Below are 22,493 nucleotides of genomic sequence, written 5' to 3' on the forward strand. Positions count from 1 at the left end.
GAACTGGGCACTCAGTTGCATTTTAGCATGACATACCACCCCCAGAAAGATGGCCAAAGTGAGAGGATGATCCAGACACTTGAGGATATGCTTCGGGATTGTGTGTTGGATTTTGGAGGGAGTTGGGATACATACCTCCCGCTATCAGAGTTTTCATACAATAATAGTTACCATGCCGGTATTGACCGACCACCGTTTGAGATGTTGTATGGTCGGAGGTATAGGACCCCTGTTTGTTGGCGCGAGGTAGGGCACCGGGTCATGAGGAGCACCGAGGTGGTGCTCAAGACGATCGAGATTGATTCAGCAGGTATGTGACAGGCTACGAGTCGCGCAAAGCCGTCAGAAGAGCTATGCTGACCGGCGGCGATCGGATCTTGAGTTCCAGGTGGGGGACTTTGTGTTGCTAAAGGTGTCGCCATGGAAGGGAGTCATCAGGTTTCGGAGGAGAGGCAAGTTGGGGCCACGATATATCGGCCCATTCAGAATTTCAGCCGTAGTAGGCAAGGTGGCATATCGTTTGGATCTGTCGGATGAGCTTAGCCTTATTCACAACACCTCCCATGTGTCACAGCTTCGAAAGTGTGTCACAGACGAGGCCCCAGTCGTTTCTTTGGACGACATTCAGGTGGACGAGAGTATGAACTACATTGAGAGGCCTGTTACGATGCTAGATAGGAAGAACAAGGTTCTTCAGAACAAGGTTCTTCAGAACAAGGTTCTTCAGAACAAGGAGGTGAAGCTAGTAAAGGTGCAATGGCAGCACCGAAGGGGCTCCGAATGGACATGGGAGCCAGAGGATGAGATGTGAGATCACTACCCGGACTTATTTGGGTCAGCAAACTTCGAGGACGAAGTCTAGTTCAAGTGGGGGAGATTTGTAACACCTGTCCCAAGTATCATTTAATTTATTTAATTTTTTGGGTTTTGTGCATGGACTCAGCGAGTTGGGGAGCTCCAACTTGTCAAGTAGAGATCATTATGAGGACGCGGGTTTTAAATCCTACTCGACGAGTCGAAAGGCCCCGACTTGACGAATAGACGCTGTAAAGAGAAACCCTAATTTTTAGGGGTTTGTACCCTATTTAAAGAACTTATGGCTCATTTGTAGCCTCCTTCATCGTTATTACAGTCCAGAAAGAAATCCTAGCCGCATCTTGGTGCTTCCTTGAGTGAGCCTTGGAGAGCGGAACTTGTGCTTTTGAGAAGGAAACTTGAAAGTTGAGGAGATTAAAGAGAGGAGAAGGCTTTGGATCCGACATCTACTTGTTGTTAGCATCCATTTAGAGGTAAAAAGTTTCTAACTTGATCTCTATTTGCTTAGATCTCATTTTATGGAAGAATATGGTCACTTTTGGTGCAAAATGGGGTCATACTCGGATTTGGACTTATCACAAGGATATGGTTCCAGTCTAGGTCCTCAATGACATAAAGTTGCTCACTTTATCCAGCTTAGGCCCTTTCCATGCACTAAAACCTTGTAGGAAGCTTAGTTTGGATGTTATAGACTTAGGAGGCCTTGCATGCACGTAAAGTTTGCAACTTTACATGGTATCTGCACTAGGGGAGGTTGGATCTGAAGTTTGGGACCTTAGATCCCACTGGAAATGACTGAACACAAAAGGACTGAAGGAACTCGTCGAGTCCATTAGTCGACTCGACGAGTCGGGGTAAGGTTTACTCGTTTTTGAATTTCTGAATGAGCGCAACGAAGGATTAGAGTGTTGGTATGAATGAACTTTTGGTTTTTTGGACATTGGATGAACTCGACGAGTCACTTAGGTGACTCGGCGAGTTGACTCGGGATTCAGTGGAATGGACTCGGGAGGAACTCGATGAGTTGCTGGATGCCCTCGGCGAGTTGAGGTCAACATGGACTGTTGACCTTGTCCGTTGACCTTGAATTTGACAAGGGTTGACTTTAAGGATATTTATGGTTTTTCAGGATTGTGACAAGTTAATCACCTGATGATTATAGGCAGTTGAGTTGGAGTAGTGCGTGGGATTTATCCGATCTTAGCTTGTTAGTTCAACATTCGAGAGGTGAGTCTCCTCACCATACCAATGGGTCTAAGGCACCAAGGCCGACCCATTTTGTGATATATGGTACACTAGCTATAATAGAGATTTGTGGTATGGTAGTTAGCTATATGCTACGTGGTATGCTAGTGATTATATGATACTTGCAGGGAAGACCATGGGGGGTGCCCATGACACTTGGATAAGACCATGTGGGGGAGCCCATGGCTTGATAGTTAAAGACCATGGGGGGAGCACATGGCAGTCGAATGAAAGACCATGTGGGGGAGCCCATGGCTTGTCAGTTAAAGACCATGGGGGAGCCCATGACACTTTGGTATCAGACCATGCGGAGGAGCCCATGACATCCTTATATGTTTGTATGCATGGCTTATGTGATATATGTAGCTTTTATAGCTAATATGGTATGTGTTATGTGGATTGTATGTGGGGTATGCTCTAAGGGAACTTACTAAGCATTAGCTTACAATTTGTGGATTTGTTTCAGGTATATCCGAGCCTAAGGGCAAGGGCAAGGCTTGATGGCGCGACGTGCACTCTCTCTCAAACATTTTTATGGGACATTATGATGTTTTGAAATAAGATTGTAATTGATATGAATTTTGGAAACAATTGTATTTGGTATTTCATGGTTTGTGGAAAGTAATTTGGTAATTAAAAATGAAAAATTTCTTTTGAAAATTGGGTCGTTAGACCCACCCACTATCTCTTTAACATACATACTACCTATCTCTCTCACTCCATTGTATCACCGGAAACCACCGCCACTTGTTGGAAAAAAAGCCACCCACCATAAACTGCTGCCACCTGTCGGAAACCGCCACCACAAGTGCCACCCTCTTTCTCTTTTTAACCTGCTTCGATCACCTTCTCTATACAACCATCAGAGCAGTTAAAGTGCTCGTCGGAAGGAGTAAGGTTTTCAAATCTACCGTCAGAAAAGCCTAAATGGCCGGTGGTGATGGTTCTATTTACAGATCCGGGAAACAGAGAAGACAAAGGTCTCCCCTTCTCTCACTCACTCACTCACACACACACACACACACACACTGTCTCTCTCACCATCCCTCCATCATTCTTGACAACGTCATCGTCTTCGTCGTTTGGGAGGGGGGACAACATCATCGCCTCCTATAATCAACTTCAACGGAAACCACTTTGGATTCCACCTCGATAGCTGACCTCAGGTTCCATTGTTGCCTCGAATCAGATCCGTTCGTCTCCGAAGATGGTGGGGAGTTGGAGCTCAGGAGAAGATGACTCTGTTGTAGATCGTCGGTGTTCCAGATCTACGACGACAAGATCTTCAAACAAGACCGGCGAGAAGGGTTTTCGCATCAAAAATCCAACAAAATCAGAAAGAGATGTTTCAAAAGCGCACATGAAACGTTGGAGAATGAGAGATACGGTGGATAGAAAAAGAGACAGAGTGGAGAGAGAACGACGGTTATGGTGGCGGTTTCTGATAATGTGCAGGTGCGGTGATGTGCAGGTTTAAAGTTTCAGTGTTTTTCATATGTAATAGTGTTTTTCATATGTAATGTAGAGAGAGAGAGAGAGAGAGAGAAAGAGATAGAAGGAATGGGGTGGGGGATAAACACTCAATTTTTTTCTTAGTTATTGTCATATAAAAAAATGGAAAAAGAAATTAATAAAATAATAAAAAGCTGAAAAATAAAAGAGTAAGGGCAAAATCGTCACTTGAAAAAGTTCATAGCAAATTGGACCAAACTCGCAATAAAATGAAAAGTTTGGACCTCTAGTGCTAGTCCAAACCTTTTTGGACCAAAGTAGCAATTTTGAGCTAACCACATGGACCATTTGTGCATTTTAGTCTATTTGAAATTGATCGTAGCTTGAGAGGCTGTAATATAATATAGATATTTAAAGGATGGAGTAATAACTGAAATAATTGTAAACTTGTTTATTGGAGTATTATCTACTAAAACTCAACTCGAGTGTATGTTCATTGATTAAGGCACATTAGAATTTGTATGGGTTAAGAATGTGATGATATATATTTAGTTGTGTAACTATTTTATATCTTATTGTACAAGTTACTCACTAAGCTCATTGTATCTTATCATTTGTTGTGTGTGCCCTTCAGCTTCAGATTGACTTGGTAGAAAGGTGTGGAGTTGGTAGCGTCCAACTTGGATCCTTATACAAGAATATGGTAAGATCCCTTTAATAACTTCTTGTATCGATTTTTTAATATGAATATACACCGAATTTATTATGATTTATGATTTGAAACAAAATTTTTTGGGTGTAATTTGTATTAAAAGTCCAATGTGTTACGCTATGTATTGTGTATAAATTATTGCACTCATTATACTTGGGTTTATCTCATGAAATACAGGTATGATTTCTTGACAATCTACAACAATTTCAGAGATCTTGTTATGACACAACACTCAGTAACCATAAAGTGTTTTTGATGAGACTTAGGGGGGGTATACCTTTAATGATTTCATGCAATTACTTTCAATAGATGGTACAATACACCAAGCATCTTAGCATCTTGTACCGATGTAGAAAGAAAACATCGACATCTTGTTGAAACTGCCCACTCTTTATTACTATCTTTTATGGTTCCCCGTGCATTTTTGGAACACTCTTAACTGTTGCCTACATGATATATTGAATCCTAACTTTTCATAATTTAAAATGTCTTCATTAGAGAAGCTATATGTTCCCATATATGATTGTAAATTACATGGACCATATATGTAATATAGTCTTCAAGTTATAAAGTTAAAAACTAAAGAGTCTTTATCTTCCCTCTTGCCTCTCTCTCTCTCTCTCTTGTGCTTTTCTATAAGCTTTCTTTTGTGCTATTGTACATTGTCTGAAACACCTCCGACAACACCCTAACAAGCTGGCAACCAATTTCTTATTCTAGCATATGTTAGAGGTAATACTTGTGATGCAATCATTCACCATATGAAGACATGACTATCGACATATAACTCCCCTATCCCATTATGAGATTAATAAGGTTTATTGTTGTTGTTGTCGTCATTGTTTCTTCAATTTATATACCGTCAAGAATCTAAATGACCTGGCCTATTTCAAGTTAATGGCCATTTCCGTAAACACAAAAAAACTTATTTGTATTAGTCATCATTTTCATTTTTGTAAATACTTTTAACATAAAAACTAAAAGCTTTATTCAATCCATCGCAAATTTCATTATCGAGAAAGTATACTAGTTCTTACATTCTTAGACTAAATGGAGTGGGTGCACTGTGGGGTACGATGAGGGTGACACTCTGCATACGATGAACGCCGCCCCACCCTAAAAATTCATTGAAGTTTGGAGCCCTTGCGGTGAGAATCAACCACACCTTACCTCATTTTCTCTTTCTTTTGTGCAACTTTCATTTGCACAATATAAGAGCTTTTAACATTAGAATTTTAAAGTGAAATGTGATTATTTTCTAGTGGAAGGGAGTAAGGGGAAAAGATGAAAAGTGAAATGTTAGAGAAAAATGAGGAGTGTCATGAAAAAATGTGTTGAAAAAACACATCTTATAACATCCATAACAAAAGAGCTTTTTGATTGAACTTTTTGATGAAATTTTAAAATGAAAAAGTTTATTTTATCTTCGTAATAAAAACTTATCAATTTTTTTTAAAGACATTGATATATAAATTATATATTTATAATTTATTGGAAATCTACAGTAATTATCAAATCATTAAATTAATTTATGATACTAATTAATTAACAATGTCTTTGATTAAGGTTTAAGATGGACAAAAGGCCGAAGGTTGCTGGGTTATGCAAAAGAAGTTGAAAAAAATAAAAATAAAAAACCTCATTCATATATCTTTTTTTCAAATTTAATGAACCGGGTGATAGCTCCATGTATCATATTGAATCCCCCTTTTTGCACTCCACCTCGGAAAATCCTAACCCTAACCCTAACCCTTTACCCTTTTACTCGTCAATCAGCCATGGACGATCTTCAAGCAACCTACAAAGAAGACCAGGACGAAGATAATTCCTACAGCACCAATTCAAATAACAACAACAGAGACGTTAATTCAGAAATGGCAGATCCAAAACCAGAAATTTTCACTACGACCACCACCACTACGACTGTCGACGAAGCACTAACCATTCCCACCACCACTGTCGACGATGAGGGAACCGTTCCCACCACCGCCGTCGATGAAGCACTAGCCGTTCCAACAACCACAACTATTACCACCACATCCACCACCTCCGCAACCCCCGAGACCGATTCCGGCACCAAAGATGATCCAATGCCCTCCGAAGAACTCTCAGATATCGAACCCACCCCTAAAGACTCGCCTAATTTTACCAAAGTTATCTCCTCTGAAGACGAAATGGAAGAACACGAAGAACGTCCGGCGAAGAAGCACAAGAACCTTTCGTTACTCGCACCGCCGCTGGAAGAAGAATTATCTCAAGAAGCTGCTGCAGCAACACCGATCACACCGATGCCCCCACCTTCCGAAAAACCTAGTGGTAAAAAGTCAACTAACAGCATGAAGAAGAAAAAGAGCAAGGGAAACAATGTATGGACAAAGCCATCGTCTCGAAAGGGCAAAAAGAGGACAAAGAGTACAACAAGCACCACTGCTCAAACAGAGGACTCCGTTTTGATCACTCCCATCCATCGCTACCCTGACAAAAACGACGACTCTGCAGACATGACAATCTGTCTTTCAAAGGTTTACAAGGCGGAGAAAGTAGAATTGAGTGAAGATAGGTTGAGTGCAGGTAGCTGTAAAGGGTATAGAATGGTGAGAGCTACAAGAGGGGTGATGGAGGGAGCTTGGTATTTCGAAATCAAGGTGGTGAATTTAGGGGAAACAGGGCATACGAGACTAGGATGGTCAACTGAAAAGGGGGATTTGCAGGCGCCTGTTGGGTATGATGGGAACAGTTATGGTTACAGAGATATTGATGGGAGCAAAGTGCATAAAGCTTTGAGGGAGAAGTATGGCGATGAAGGCTATGTTGAAGGTGATGTAATTGGGTTCTATATCAACTTACCTGATGGGAATTTGTACGCACCAAAGCCTCCACAACTAGTTTTGTACAAAGGGCAAAGATATGCGTATGCTACTGATGCAAAAGAAGACCCTCCTAAAGTTGTTCCAGGTTTGTGACCTTTCTTTCTTTTGATGCAATGCTTTTAGATTTGTGTGATTGATTGAGTGTACAAAATCTCAGGAAGTGAAATATGTTTTTTCAAAAATGGGATATGTCAAGGGTCTGCTTATAAAGATCTGAATGGTGGACGATACTACCCTGCTGCTTCAATGTACACTCTTCCTCATCAAAGCAACTGCATGGTTAAATTCAACTTTGGACCTGATTTTGAAGCCTTTCCACAAGACTTTGGTCAACGCCCTATCCCATCTCCAATGGTTGAAGTTCCATATCATGGCTTTGATGGCAGAGTTCAAAATGGTGTGTCCAATGAGAAGCCTTAGCAATTTTATCATCAATTTACAATAGGGTTCTTTTGATTCTCATTTTAATTGTAACTTCATTCACCAATTAATCTAGAAACCATTTATTTCAAGAACACCAATTTTGTTCTTTTTAGATTTGTGACATATATGTTATTGACATTTTGGTAGTGGGGTTAATAAGTATACTTAATTGTAAAAAAGAGGACAATTTGCCTCTTGGTTAGTTTTTGTGATAGAAGTTTCTTTTTTTATGTAGGAAATTCTTTGAGTTCTTCCACTAGAATGTGCCCCATGCTGAAAGTGGTAAAAGAGAATGACTTTTGAGTGAGATTGATGAAATGAAGCAGATGAAGTATCGGTTGATACTTATACAAACGTTCCAGGTTGGTTATTTTTGATCAATGAAATTATGTAAAAATGGTATCCCTTGTATAATATTAAAGATTTAGAGTATAGTGTTTAATGCTAAAGAACAAAAAAGTGAGTTAATCTATGACTTATACTAAATCTTTTGTTAACTTCCATTAGCTAGAAAAGTTTCGATTTCTAAGTAGATAGGACGAGCATGTCGAATACATATTTAAATCATAGGCACACTGTATGTCATTCCAATTATATTTATCTGTATTAGTTCCTAAGTCTAGCTAATAGGTTCATGGGTCAACCTGCAAAATTATTTGGGTTTAGAAACCCAGAAACAACCCGTATAACAAACCGGTTGCAGGTTGGCGGATTGGCAGGCCAGAAAAACTCAACCCAACACGTTTATCTTTGTGTTGGGTTCGTGTGACATGTCGTGTTGAGAATTGTCACTCCTACATACAATATAATGTCTCATGAATTAAAGCAACAACTTGATAAATAAGTATAATAAAGCTTGCTATTACTCAATGATTATAAGAAAACGAATAGGCAAATATTTATTGTTCTCAATCCAATTAATAATAAAAAATAACACATATAATCATGTAAAATTCTCATCGGTATCAACCCCGAATGATTTAGCCTTCCATAGTCTTCAACAAATTAATCTTTATCAAAGTGGTGTTCTTCAAAGCCATAAAAAGAAGATGATGAACTTGTTGACGAATTGTTTCAAACGGAATGGAAGTGGCTTTCATTCGTCAAACAATGGTGTTTGGGGAGGATTAAGAGGCGTTACAGACCCTCAAAACCTAAGAAATTCTTTAGAAATAGACCGATTTTTGGAAGGTGTTTAAAATCAGGGGCAAAGTCTATTTCTAGAGGATTAGTATAGCTAGAAGGGCAAAGAATGGCGGTAGCGTTCTAGGTGACCTTTTAGACAATACCTGAAACCTACGCTCCAAGGATGGTGTCTAGAATGGTGCCTAAAATGGTGGGCTCTGTTTTAAGTGTTGTTCGTCAGATTGTAGTTTTTACTCGAAACGACTCTAAAACGCCAAGACTGTTTTTGAGGACGTCTAAAATGGTGCCTATCTTATTGACTTGATCATCAACAATAACCAAGGTCCTAAAAAGCTCGCCAAGGCTCCAAAGCTTGTACCTACTGCCAAGCTTTACTAAAACGCCGCCTTAACTCATATATGTGTATAAAAATGAATAATAGTTGAATATATATATATATATATATATATATATATATATATATATATATATATATATATATATATATATATATATATATATGCAAAATTGCCGCCTTATGTCACGCCTTACAAACGACATATCTCGCCACGACTTAGAAAAGTTTGAGGCTTGATATTGCCGCCAAGTCACGCCTTACGTTATTTAGAACCTTGACAATAACTATGGGTTGCAATTGATGAGACGACACGACAAAAATACACGACACAAAATGAAATTGGGACGTGTCAAGTGTAAAAAGCACGACGTCGTGTCGTGTTCGTATTCCAAATTCGACACGATTTAGCATTTGTTTATCGTGTTATATTACTATATATTATTATATATTAATTAAATTAATTAATTATTATTTTATGTTATCTTTGTCGTGTCGTGTTCTTTGTTTTTTTATTGGTTCGTTTTTGTGTTAGTTAAAAAAAACACGACATCATGTCTTGTTCGTGTTATATAAAACATTGTCATGTCGTGTCGTGTCAAACAACACGACACAATCGTCCAATTTGCCACCCCTAACAATAACAAAAATATCTTAAAATTTTCATTATATCATTCAAAATGTTACCTCGGGCCATCGATATCATACACTCTACTGAAATAGATTTCGCGGAAAACCAGCTATATCCAATCTTGGTTGGCCTTTCACCCCTAGCTTGTTTAGCGAAAGTCTTCTTTTGCTGCCTATGGATCTGTCGTCTCTTGAATTTGTTCACAGAATTTATGAACATTTAAAAAAAAAACTCTTTTAGATTCGCCCTGAGGTTGAAAACCGTTAGCAAGGCTACGAACCCTCTCGAAGGTTCACAGGAGAGTGTCTGCTTCCCATATCAAGAGTATAAAAAAGAACCATACACAGAATGAGCAAAGTTTTGACAAAAGTCAACAAGAGTCAAACACTTGGTTCCTTATCATCCAACATCATGCACAATAATCCAGTTATGTTTACAATCCTTTTATGATAATGATAAGAATGGGAGCTAAATTCTTATTAAAAAATCACTAAACGAAAGAAAAATACGATAAGGTTTTTATAGAATCGATTTCTAACAACTTAAACCCCAACATAATAACCTTATACAACATTATTCTTTACTAAAATTCCTATTTAAGCATTTTACTTTAATATTTATGATACCCAATGATCCTCAACCTATTGACTATTGTCATATTTCATGTATGTTTCTTGTAGAACATGAAACCTAATTGTTATAAGACTCTTTTACCAATCCAATCCAATCCAATCCAATCCACTATTAACACGCTTGTACTTTGCCATTATCCATTTAGGCAATGTACTTTCAAATCTAAGTCATTTGGGGTATAATAACTCAATGTTCACACTCAAACATCATTGCTTATCTTTACAATATCATATCTGTTCATTTCTTAATTCATTCACCTATACGAGTATTTTTTGCAATGTACAACCCTTCAATGTGCAATATACAACCCGATAAAGCATACAATTACTAGTGAAGAACCACAACTATCGACATACAGTTAAGCCACAAGGCAACTTGGAAGCCCTAAAAAAACAAGGAAGAATAGGAGATGATGGAAATTACACAAGAAAATAGAAAAAAAAAAGTTTTGATAAAAAGAGAAGCTAAGATCTTATCGGAAGGAAATAATGAAAATAAAGAAGTAGCATCTTATGGAAAGAAATAAGTAAAAAAAAAAAGAGTTTGGCATCCTTTGGTAAGGAAATAAATAAAATAAAAACGCATATGAATATTTGTTTAAACTCGGAGATTTTCTGCATCTTGATATTTTTTTGAACTAAAGCATGTCCTTGTTGATGAGATGAGATGAGATGGTATGTGCAAATTTTGTAAAAGAAATTAAAGAGGGTATTTTAGTCATTTTAGAACAAAAGCGCAACAAAGTTCCGACTTAGGGACTGAAATTGTAACAAAAAAAACTTGTAACATTTTGCCAACCATAATCATTAATTCTGCAATTTACTATGTGTTGAATAATAGTGTGCGATTTTTTTTTTTTTTTAGTGAAAAAGTTTAAAATGAAAAAAACTCATTATATCTTTAATAATAGGAGAGATTTTTCAATTTTATTTATTTATGGGATCCATTAATTTTGTTCTTGTCACTCTATTGTTGTTTATAAGTTATTTATTTATAATTGGTTGAGATTCAGCAATACTAGCCATAATCATTGAAAAAGCTTATGACAAGAATTTATAAATTTACAAGCTCCTTGAAAAGGTTTAATAAAAAAGCTTAAAATGAAAAAAAAAACCAACATATCTCAACAATACAATAGTTTTTTTTAAATTAGCTTATTTAATGGATCTGTTTTTATTATTTTATTGTTATCTGTATATTATTTAATGGATCTGTTTTTATCATTTAATTGTTCTTTGTATAAGTTATTTATTTATAATTAGTTGAAAATCAATAAAACATATCACAACTATTGAAAAATCTCAAGGTATTTAAAGTTTGGTTTAGAATAAGCTATTCAATAGTTTTTTAATTTGAAGTGCTTAATGGGGTTATTTTTTATTTTTATTTTTTTTTGAAAAAAATTCTTAAAGTACGCCTATTATGGATGCTGTAATAGAAGAAACTACAAGGGAAAAAGAAAAATAATTAGATTACAATCAAACATCTTCACTTTAAAAAAAAAAATAAAAAAAAATTAAACAAATTTGCAAGTTGGGAAACATCCTTAAGCACGAACTACATCTACATTTCTTCCACACGAATTTTGATTGGATGATTATGAGGATTGATCATGATGTATACACGATTATTTCTGTGTATGATGACATCATAAATTTTAATCAACAAAATTGAAAATGGTGTTACTATACGTATCAATCGAACACATAAATTGTCAAATTATAGGCTATACTATTATACTCACAAAACAAGTTAGAGGTACATATAGAATTACCCAATAGAAAATGGTCCGTGTGTTTTATGTGGTTTGTTGTGTTTTATGTGGTTTGTTCTTTGGATATAGTCATAGTTTGAAAGTGAATTTGGTCATAATCAAACTTGAAAAGGTTGATTTACCCATTTAATTTATTTTTTGCATTTTTAATATTCATTCTATAACAACTTTTGAATACCAAATGAATTTGTGCGAAAAATTAGTTCAAGCATTACGTATTCAATTGTTCATTGTAAATAGAGTTGTTAAAAGGTTTAAAAACAGGGGATGAAGACAAACAAAAAGAGGAATTACTGGATGAAATATGAGGGAAAATAAAATCAGATTTGTGTGTATTGTTTAAATAATTATTGGAGAAAAGAAGGTATTGTGGAAGGAACATATGAGCTCTAAAGTGAAAACTCACTGTCTACTAACAACACCTTCTCATCCCCCATGTCTTCTTTAATTAACCCACTCGATTTCTAAGTGCAAAAAAACCCAATCTGCAACCGAGCAATTTGCCAATTTCTTGTTTATAGTATAATGTTTTAGATGTGAGTTTGTATATATATTTTCCATCTCACCGGTTCTTTATACAGACCGTTTGCATCGGCCTCATCATACGTGGAAATCACACGTCCTAATGACTCAATTAATATTATATAATATGATACAAACGTACATTATGTTACGTATGTTTTTTTCATCCCATAGTCGTGTAGCGTGTTTCACTACATGTCATTTTCGCTTGAGTACTCCAAACGCCCTCTCTATGTCCTTCCTTCCTAGCAGATTCTTGCCTTTTTGTAAGTTTCTTTGTTTTTTCATCTGACGGTAACAAGTACTCCTTCACAAAAGTAGTGTAATCAGGGTATATTCTATCACAAAGGTAGTAACCATGTTTGTATATTCTTTGAACGACATATCAGGTGCTTGTTTGGTTAGAATATCGTTGAAAATAGGGGTATTACTATAAACATTTATGTCATTGTTGGACCCTGCAGCCCCAAAGAACGCATGCCAAATCCACAAATAATTAGATGCAACAACTTCTAGTATCAAAGACCTATATCACCTCGGGTAAATTGACATCGCCATGCATTTGGACAATTTTTCCACTCCCAATGCGTACAATCACGACTACCTATCATCATGCCCGGTATACCATGTTTTGTTTCATGGGCCGCATACAATCTTTCAATGTCACATCTAGTAGATTTACGCAAGTATACTTTGCCGAAAACCTCTATAACATACAAGCAAAAATACTCCACACATTCTCGTACGGTTCTCTAAGATATTTTCAAATACTCATCTGTTGCATCATAGGTAATACCGTAACCTAAATAACTAAGTGTCGTTATACATTTTTGTATACAACCAAAGCCCATTCTACCTCTAGCGTCTGGTCTTTGTCGAAAAAACTCATATCGCGCCTTTAAGGCATTACTAACGCCTAAAATACCTCTTTATTTAAACGAAAATGCTTCCTCATTATAAATACAACTATCAGAAAAGTAATCATGTACCAACCGATCATGTGCTAATTGACAATCTCGATTAACAATAACTCTTCTATACGTAACACGCGTGGACTCTTCATCGACATCGTTTGTAACAACATTAAATAATGTTATAACATATTCCATGTCATCCGAATCATATTCTTATAAAAATTGCATAAATTCCATGTTTATAGTGATAGAAAGGTTTAAAGATAGTGAATGTTGTTTGTGAAATTAAAGTAGTATTTATAGAAGATACGGGTATATATAATAAATTTGATTTTTTTTAAATGAAGATATGATCGTTGGCTTTTGGAAAATGATTGGCTCGTGTCTATGCGTCATCAACACCATGACAAGCCATGGTCGTGGTTGTGGTACCAGGGGTGGTGTGCACGACCTTGGTCTTTGCTCCATGCCAGCCACGAGATGGTCCGTGGCAAGTATACCGATGGGCCTAAGTGCTTTTGAAAAAAGTTTTTTTTTATTATCCTCAGTAAATCATGTTAAAAAGTCACTATCCTTACTTAGCATATAACTTAATATTTTTACATAAGATATTATATGTAAAAATACTAAATAGTTTTAAATATGTAAACATATCATTTTTGGTTATTTTACATATATAAAGCTAATTCAAACATTTTTTTTATTAAAAAAGACTTATCAACTTAAAAGTTTTATTATTATTATTATTATTATTATTATTATTATTATTATTTTTTATCACCACATAAGATGATCCAAACATTTTTTAAAAACTCATTTTTTGGTTATCACATAAGGTAATAAGCATTTTTATAAAAAAAATGTTTATTAAGTTAAATAAGCAATCATAAACACCCCTTGCCGATGGAAGTAAAGATCTTTGACAAGGTTTATCTATTCCCTTACCACTATCACAAATTCTAAATAACTAGGGTTATTAAATGGTAAAGGGAGGGGGAGGGTGAGCAGCGAGATGAGCTACTGAGTGACCTAAAAACCGAGAGGTGGGGGGACCGGGTTCTCAACCCTGAGGACTATCAGCAGCCTTGGGACTATCAGCAGTCCTGAGGACTATCAACAGTCCTATGGGTTCTCAACAGCCCAATGGGTTATTAGCAACCCTATGGACTATCATTAGTCATGGGGTTATCACCAACTCAATAATACATATAACAAGAATCAACAAATAAGACTCGGCTAGTCTAGCATGCACACCACTATGAAATAGGTAATATAGTGAAAACACTCACCTTGCAGATAACAACTAGTCACAACAGCTCTCAAATAGTGCAGACCGGTACTATGAGACACCTAACAACAATAAAGGAGTACTCTCTCAGTCTACACCCTAAAACCCTCAGGTTGACCAAAAGTCAACAATGGTCAAAAAGTCAACGGTCAAAGTTGTCAAAGTCAACCTCAACAGACCTCCACATCGTGGCCACTCATAGGCCACACTTTGGCAGTTTCTCGACAAAACAAGTGGGCAACCACCGGCCGCCATGTCGTGGAAACTGGGTTTTCACTGCCTAATGGATTAAACTCTCAATTCATTAAGCCACCCATTCATACACTCCAGAAAGCTTCCTAACGTCTACAACAACATAAAAATTCATGTTTTTCAGTCATGCATGTCTAATGCAAGTCTAGCACTCAAACTATGTCAAAAATGGAGAAATAAAACCAAGATCTCATGCATGGAGCTCAATACACCAACAAACTTCAGATCTGGAACATATGTCCACCAAGGGACCTCAATGATCCATAGTCCATGCACTCAAATCAATCCAAACATGGAGAAAAGTGGGTAGAAACCTAGATCTAGCAAGATATAATGAGAAAGGTAAGATCTTAAGGACTTACAAAAGTCCAGAAATATCACAAGATGACGAGGGGGAGGTTTTCTTGCTTGGACAAAGCACCAAAGACACATTCTTCTTGTAACGCCTGGTTCCTGGTACGTATTTAATTTAATAATTATTCAATTTATAGAGGCAACTCGACGAGTTTGAAGCCCCAAACTCGTCGAGTAGAGATCAGATGGGTCGCGTGATTTAAGTAACCTACTCGACGAGTTGGGAGGCCTCAACTCGACGAGTAGGCTGGCAGAAGAGAAACCCTAATTTCCGGGGTTTGCACCCTATTTAAACGTCTTAAACCTTTCATGTTGGCCTCATTTCCAACCTCCAAGTCCCAAACCCTAAATCTCGAAACCCTAATTCTATTGTGAGTGTTTGTGAGCTATTTCAAGTGATTTAGTGTGTATTTTGAAGCTATTGGAAGAAGGAGAAGCTTAAGGACACAAGAAGGAGTTTATAGATCTAGAAACCTTGTTTCATCCACCACATATTGCTGGTAAAAAGCATGAACCTTGCTTTGTAGTTATTTAGATCTCCATTCTTGAAGTTCCTTGCTTATTTTGGTCCAAATGATATGATTCTAGGGATTTGGACGTCCCAAGTGGAGAACACTTCGGATCTAGGGCCTTAAGGGGTTTTCATGGCATAAAGGTGCCAACTTTATGGCCATGGAAGTCCCATGCAATCTCTAAGCTTCTATTTTGGCCTTTCTAGCCCCAAATGGCCATGCATGTGGATAAAGCTTGAAGCTTTACGTGATCTTCTTGTCCCTAGAGTCCAGATCTATGATCTCAGGGTCTATCTCTTAGTTTTGATGGTGTTTGGATTAAGACCTTGGCCTTTTTAGGTTAGGGTTTGAGTTTAATCCATTTAGGAAAGGTATCAAGGGGTAAAGTTGGAAACTTTACCCTTCTAGAGGCATTTTCAGTCGAAATCTAAAGTTTAGGGTTCAGATCTGAAGGACAATGGCTTAATGAGTTAAGAAGGGGCTAACAGACTGAGGAACTCGACGAGTTCAAGGATGGAATCGACGAGTTGTACTGGGAAAGTCCCGATTCTGTTAAAAGGAAGAACTCGGCGAGTTCAAGGATGGACTCAACGAGTTGGATCGTGATTTCACGATTTTGTGGATTATGGGAACTCGGTGAGTTGAAGGGTAAACTCTACGAGTTGGGTCAACTCGAAGCGTTGACTTTCACTTTGACCTAGGTTTGACTTTGACCATAGTTGACCCTAAAGGGGTTATGAGCATGAAATTATATCTAAGGGATTGTTTTGGTTCAGGGAGTGTGTAGAGCTGATTCCGGGACAGAGATGTTTCAACTATCATTCGACATTTGAGGTGAGTTTTCCTCCTGTATGAACAGGTTGAAGGCATCAATGCCGACCCGTATATGTATGTTAGTATGTATCGGACTAAGGTCCGATGCCGGGCAGTGCCCGATGTAGGTTTATATGTTTCCGAATTTCGATCCGATGTCGGGCGGTGCCCGAGGAATGTTTGTATGCTTGATGTCTTCGTGATTCTTGCATGTGTCTGTATTGTATGTTTCCGGATTATGGTCCGATGTCGGGCAATGCCCGAGGAATGTTGTATGCTTCCGGATTTCGGTCCGATGTCGGGCGGGGCCCGAGGAATGTTTATATGTTCATGTTATGTGATTATTTTATGTGTATTTGTTGATATGTTTATATGTATACCGAGCTTTGCTCGATGCCGGGCGGGGCCCGATGTCGGACTCTGTCCGATGCCGAGCGGGGCTCAAAGCTGGGCGATTCCCGATGCCGGACATTGTCCGATGCTGGGCGGGGCCCGATGAAGCGGGCGGGGCCCATGATATGTTATTATGTGATTATGTGTATGGTATGTGGTAGTTTGGGGAGACTCACTAAGCTTCATGCTTACAATTTTTAGTTTTGGTTTCAGGTACTTCCAGTAGCAAGGGGAAGAGCTCGGGATGACTGCATTGCATACACCATGATGATTAGCCTGAGATGTTTTACTCTGATATATTGACATGTGATTTTGATATGATGTTTTGAGATACTATGAATTATATTTTGATGAGATGATTTTGATAATTATGGTTTATTTAATAATTAAAAAATGAAATTTTTAGACCGTATTTTAAGGGTGTTTCAAGTTGGTATCAGAGCCTTGGTTTGAGGGATTCGGGCACACTCTCGGGTGTGTCTGAACTCAAACTGAGGACTTGATATGAAATTTTCAAAAGAAAATCATTTTTATTAAAAAGAATTTTAAAAAGAGAAAAGGGTGTAGTGCATGCAATCATGCGAGCTCAAGTAAGTTCTCCCAAATTACCCATACAAGTTTATGTTATGATATGAATTGTGAATATGAGAACTACATGTTAGATTAGGGCTAAGGACCTAGGAAGGATGCCTTGTATGTCTGTTATATGTGTATGAGAACTACATGCTAGATTAGGGCTAAGGATATAGGAATGATGCCTTGTAGGCCTGCTGAATGAGCTTTGTGAACTGCATGCTAGTACTAATTAGTCAGTGATATGATGGCATGATTAGGATTGCTTGGTTTTGTTTACTCGATGCTCGAATGCTGCTTGCTTTGTGCTTTTAGGAGTTCTAGTTATCTTTAACTAACTAGTAAACGAATATGTTAAGTTACATATTACGAGGACTAAATAATTTCAGAAGGTTAGGTTTAGCTCTATTTCGCAGCTCTCGTTTGAGTCTAACCGTTGTAGGGTAAGACCTCTCATTCGAATAATTATTTGGTCTTAGTGATATGTAATGGTATTCGCGAGCTAGTTAGGGGGAGATAGCAGGGACTTCTTATGCAGCTGATGGCGGAGAGTAGGTAAGGGGTTACCCTAGGGCAAGCCTAGGATGAGATTAGCGAGAAGAGAAGCAGTAGTAGTGAAAGGGACTTGGTGGAGTCAAGGTAATTCTTGAGGAAAGTACAGATAGATGTGGAAGGTAGTATGGGCCCGTACTACTGAAAGCAGAGGATCCGTACTCGAGTCAAGGAGAGCTGAGATGAATCCAGGGAACTTGTAGTGTGTGTGATCCCTCGAGTTATGATGAGTATTCTGATGTTTGTTATGGTGTATTTTCAGTATGGTGACGCTACGCACTAGACCAGTTGGCAGCTCTGGCGCCGGTGAAGGATCAGGCTCGGGCTCTGGAGTCTGGCAGCTCGATGATCAGATGAGGGAGTTCATTTCATCTGAGGTCACGTGCAGTATTTTGGACCAGACTCCTGTGATCTTCGGTACTGTCAAAGAGGGCATCTTGGAGATTCTTGACGAGACGTTGGGTGCATTCCGCACCGAGATGGCGGCTGTTGGATTAGGTGTCTAAGCCCGTATCTATAATTGGTATGTACTTGACCCGATAGTAGCATGATCCTTTTGGGTGGTCTTTACCTGAGCAATTTGATAGGATGGACTTTTGAGAAAGAGGTTGTTTGTGATTTATTAATATATTATATGAATAATATATTAATTGAGAAATCATATTATTTAATTAGTATTGATCAAGAATTAATTTGGAATTAATTTAGTGATCAAAAGAGACTGATTAAATTTATGGGGACTGATTAAGTAAATCAGTCATGCTTATAGTTTGGGCTAATGATCCATGTTGATTAGGGATGGGCTAAACCTATATGATAATCCATGAAGGTTTAACCCAAAGGGCCTAAGAAATATGAAGGGTCATGGTGAATTAGGGTTTGCATGGAAGAAACCCTAGGATTTCCACACTATAAAAGCAACCCCTTAACCCCCCAAAATCGGCTAGTGCATTCCAAAGGTGAACCATAAACGATTTGATGCTTTTTAGCCTCTCTCTCATAAGCCTCCTCTTGCATTTGGTGTTTGTAACACATTAGAGGCATCATATTTGAGGTGCTAAAGCTTTTAAAGGCCAAGAAATACAAGCTACACTAAGAGGTATTCATCTAACCTGTTTTTATGTTGTATATCTCCAATTGCATGCTAACTAGGGTGTATGCTTTGGAAAATGAAATTGCATGTATAATTAGAGAAAACTTAGATCCAAAGCATCTAGGGTTGTATATGCACCATAGGAGTGCTATAGTACTTAAAACCCAACAGTGGTATCAAAGCCTAGGGTGTTTTCAATTATATTGATGCAATTGTGTTATTTTCAAAGCTGAAAAAATTGCAATTCTGGACTCTGACTGCTGGACTCGACGAGTTCCATGAATGGACTCGACGAGTTCCATGAATGGACTCGACGAGTTGGATGATTTGATGATGAACTCGACGAGTCCATAGCCAGACTCGATGAGTTTGATCGTCAGATGGCAGTTTTTTTGAGTTTTTGGCCAGAATTGGATTAGGATCATTACCACAAACTATTTTGTATCATAAAATTGGTTTTTCCTGATATGGTAGTTACTATCCTTATCCAATTAAAAGACAATTATCAAATTTTAAGATAATGATTTAATTATATGATAATTTGATTATTTGTATTGCTTGATTTGAATTGTCTTGCTATATAAGTTAAATTAGGTCAAATTGGTAAATGATAAATTACATGATAATTGTATTAGTTTAAAATTTTGATCTAAATGTTTCTTGAAGAGTTTCATAACTTGCCCTCAAGTTATGGAATGTGAAAAGTCTCATTCATGAAACATTAAATCCATAAGTTATGGAATTCAAAAGGTCTTGAAAAGTTACAAAATTTGCCCTCAAGTTTTGGAACTTGAAAAAGTCTCATTTATGAAACTTAATTCTAAACCCTAGAATTTTAAAAGTTTAAAATTCAACCCTTATACTATTATAATATTAAAATATTAATACTTATATATACGTATAAGACAATTCAATCTTACCTTTAGTAGGCCTTATTCACGAAGTTGGTCTATAAAGGGGGTATAAGGAAATTGCCTATAAAATGGCGATTGAATGGGTGTCCACTCTCACCCACCGCTTCCTTGACTAGTGGAGGGTCGTTAGCCGAACGGGTAGGATAGGACATTAATTCTCATTAAAAAGTATAATTATATTATAAAGTAACTAAACTTTTATAAATTCCCAATCTTAGTTACTTTAGGAAAAATGTGAAAATGGTTCTATTGCATGAAATTGCACTTTGCACCTTGCCAAGTCGTTAGTGGAGCATGTGTGGTTAACCGGCACACTAATTTGGGACTAACAAGGGTGGAAAAGGGTAGCTTGATGTTTATCATAGATCAATGGAGTGTGTGTCGTTAACCAGCACATTGATTAGGTGATAAGTAGCATCAAGAGTACCAAGCACATTTGCATGGTTATTCACACCTTGTTTGTGATCCTCGGTATCCCAGTCACAAACTTGAAGGGCATAATCAGGATTTAAACATGCCATTGAAAAGTTCAATGAATCTCAAAGAATCTAGGAATTTCAATTCATTTAAAACCTAATCTTCATTTTCGTTTTTCATGGTGGAAATTGGTAAATCATCATTTACCTACCTTCAAATATTTTACAATTGGATTATGACATCCCTCTTCCGAATTGTGAAATATTGTGTTGGGTCCTAGCCTTAATATTTCATTTGGGTGTTATATTAAGGATCCTTATCTAATCTAAACTTTGTCCTTCTTTTCAGATGTCTACTTCAAACACTGCTTCAAACCCAAACTCTTCCGGCTCTTTCTCCCTCATGAACTTATGTGGGAGGGTCATCTTTGATGGATCGAACTTCAATGACTGGATTCGAAACATTCGCATGACCATTCAATACGAGGAAAAGGAATATGTCCTCGATAAAGAGCTAAAGAAGATTACTGAAAACACTGCCACTCCTGAACAGATTGCTGACTATAAGGCTCATGAGAGGGACGCGACAAAGGTGTCGTGTATCATGATTGCTACCATGACTGTTGAGCTTCAAAAGTCCCATGAGGACTTTTGGCCCTATGAGATGCACCAAGACTTGATGGAAAGGTACCATCAAAGTGCTCGACAGGAAAGGTATGAAATCTGTAACGCCCCGACTCTCAGGTATTAAATTTATGGCTTTAATTTTCATAAGTTGTAAGGTCTACTCGACGAGTTTGATGCCCTGACTCGTCGAGTAGGAGCGGGTTTGGCCACATGTTTAAGTGACCTACTCGCCGAGTCCTGGATAGGACTCGACGAGTAGGAGCTGGAGGACGAAACCCTAATTTCCGGGGTTTTGCACCCTATTTAAAGGATCATTAGCCTCCCTTACAGCCTCTTGAGAGTCCAACAAACCCTAATCCGTGTGTGTGCTCCATTCTTGTGTATTTTCAAGATTTGGAAGGTGGATCTTAGTGAGAGGAGCTTGAAGATCAAGTAGCTAGCAGCAAGGAACATGTGTGGATCTGGAATCTACTTCTGTTAGCATCACTTGAAGGTATCAAGTCGTTACCTTGACCTCATTTCCTTCTAGATCTCATTTGGTTAAAGATTAGGGATTTTCTAGTATGTTAGGAAGCTATTCTTGGGTATGAGCTAAGATCTGAAGTTGTAACTTCAGATCCGAACTCTCTTTGGTCTCTAAGTCCATAAAGTTTCCAGCTTTAGCAAGTGTAAACCTCTCCTTAGGTGTAAAACTCCATTACAAGCTTGGATTTGGCATTCTAAGCCTTTAGAGCCTTGCATGCATGTAAATTTTGCAACTTTACGTGATAAACATGCCTTGGAAAGCTTGATCTGCAATATGGAACCTTAAAATGGCTTAAAAAGCATCTAAATGGATAAAGGACTGAAGGGACTTGGCGAGTTGGATGGTCAACTCGGTGAGTCCGATGAAGATTGTCGTGTAAGGACTTCTGCATGGACTCGACGAGTCAGTGGGACGACTCGGCGAGTCAACTAGGGTTTTCCCGACATTTGGACACGCAGGAACTTGGCGAGTTGCAGGGAAACTCGACGAGTCAGTGGGGGGATTTCACGACTACTCGAGTTCTGGAAGGACTCGACGAGTCAGTGACTGCACTCGACTAGTCGAGTCAACATGGACTGTTGACCTTGACCGTTGACTTTGACTATTGACCAAGGGTTTACTAATTGACTTCTGGGGCATTTTGGGAAATTGGAAATTTACGAGTATGGTTCTATGGTGAATATAGGTGGTGGAGTTTGTGGCGGTGAT

General features: G+C 37.8%; 1 protein-coding gene across 1 annotated transcript; it reads left to right on the forward strand.

The window, feature by feature from the left end:
- Nucleotides 1-5,881: 5,881 nt before the first annotated feature.
- On the forward strand, nt 5,882-7,990 carry TRO (histone H3K4 methyltransferase TRAUCO). The gene is made up of 3 exons (XM_079078492.1): nt 5,882-7,180; nt 7,253-7,492; nt 7,754-7,990. The coding sequence occupies exons 1-3, from the start codon at nt 5,893-5,895 to the stop codon at nt 7,819-7,821; spliced, it is 1,596 nt and encodes a 531-aa protein (XP_078934618.1). The 5' UTR covers nt 5,882-5,892; the 3' UTR covers nt 7,822-7,990.
- Nucleotides 7,991-22,493: the final 14,503 nt, after the last annotated feature.

Source organism: Lactuca virosa, chromosome 1, assembly GCF_052849685.1.
Source record: "Lactuca virosa cultivar CGN04683 chromosome 1, Lactuca_virosa_CGN04683_v6, whole genome shotgun sequence".
Classification (NCBI taxonomy): Eukaryota; Viridiplantae; Streptophyta; class Magnoliopsida; order Asterales; family Asteraceae; genus Lactuca; species Lactuca virosa.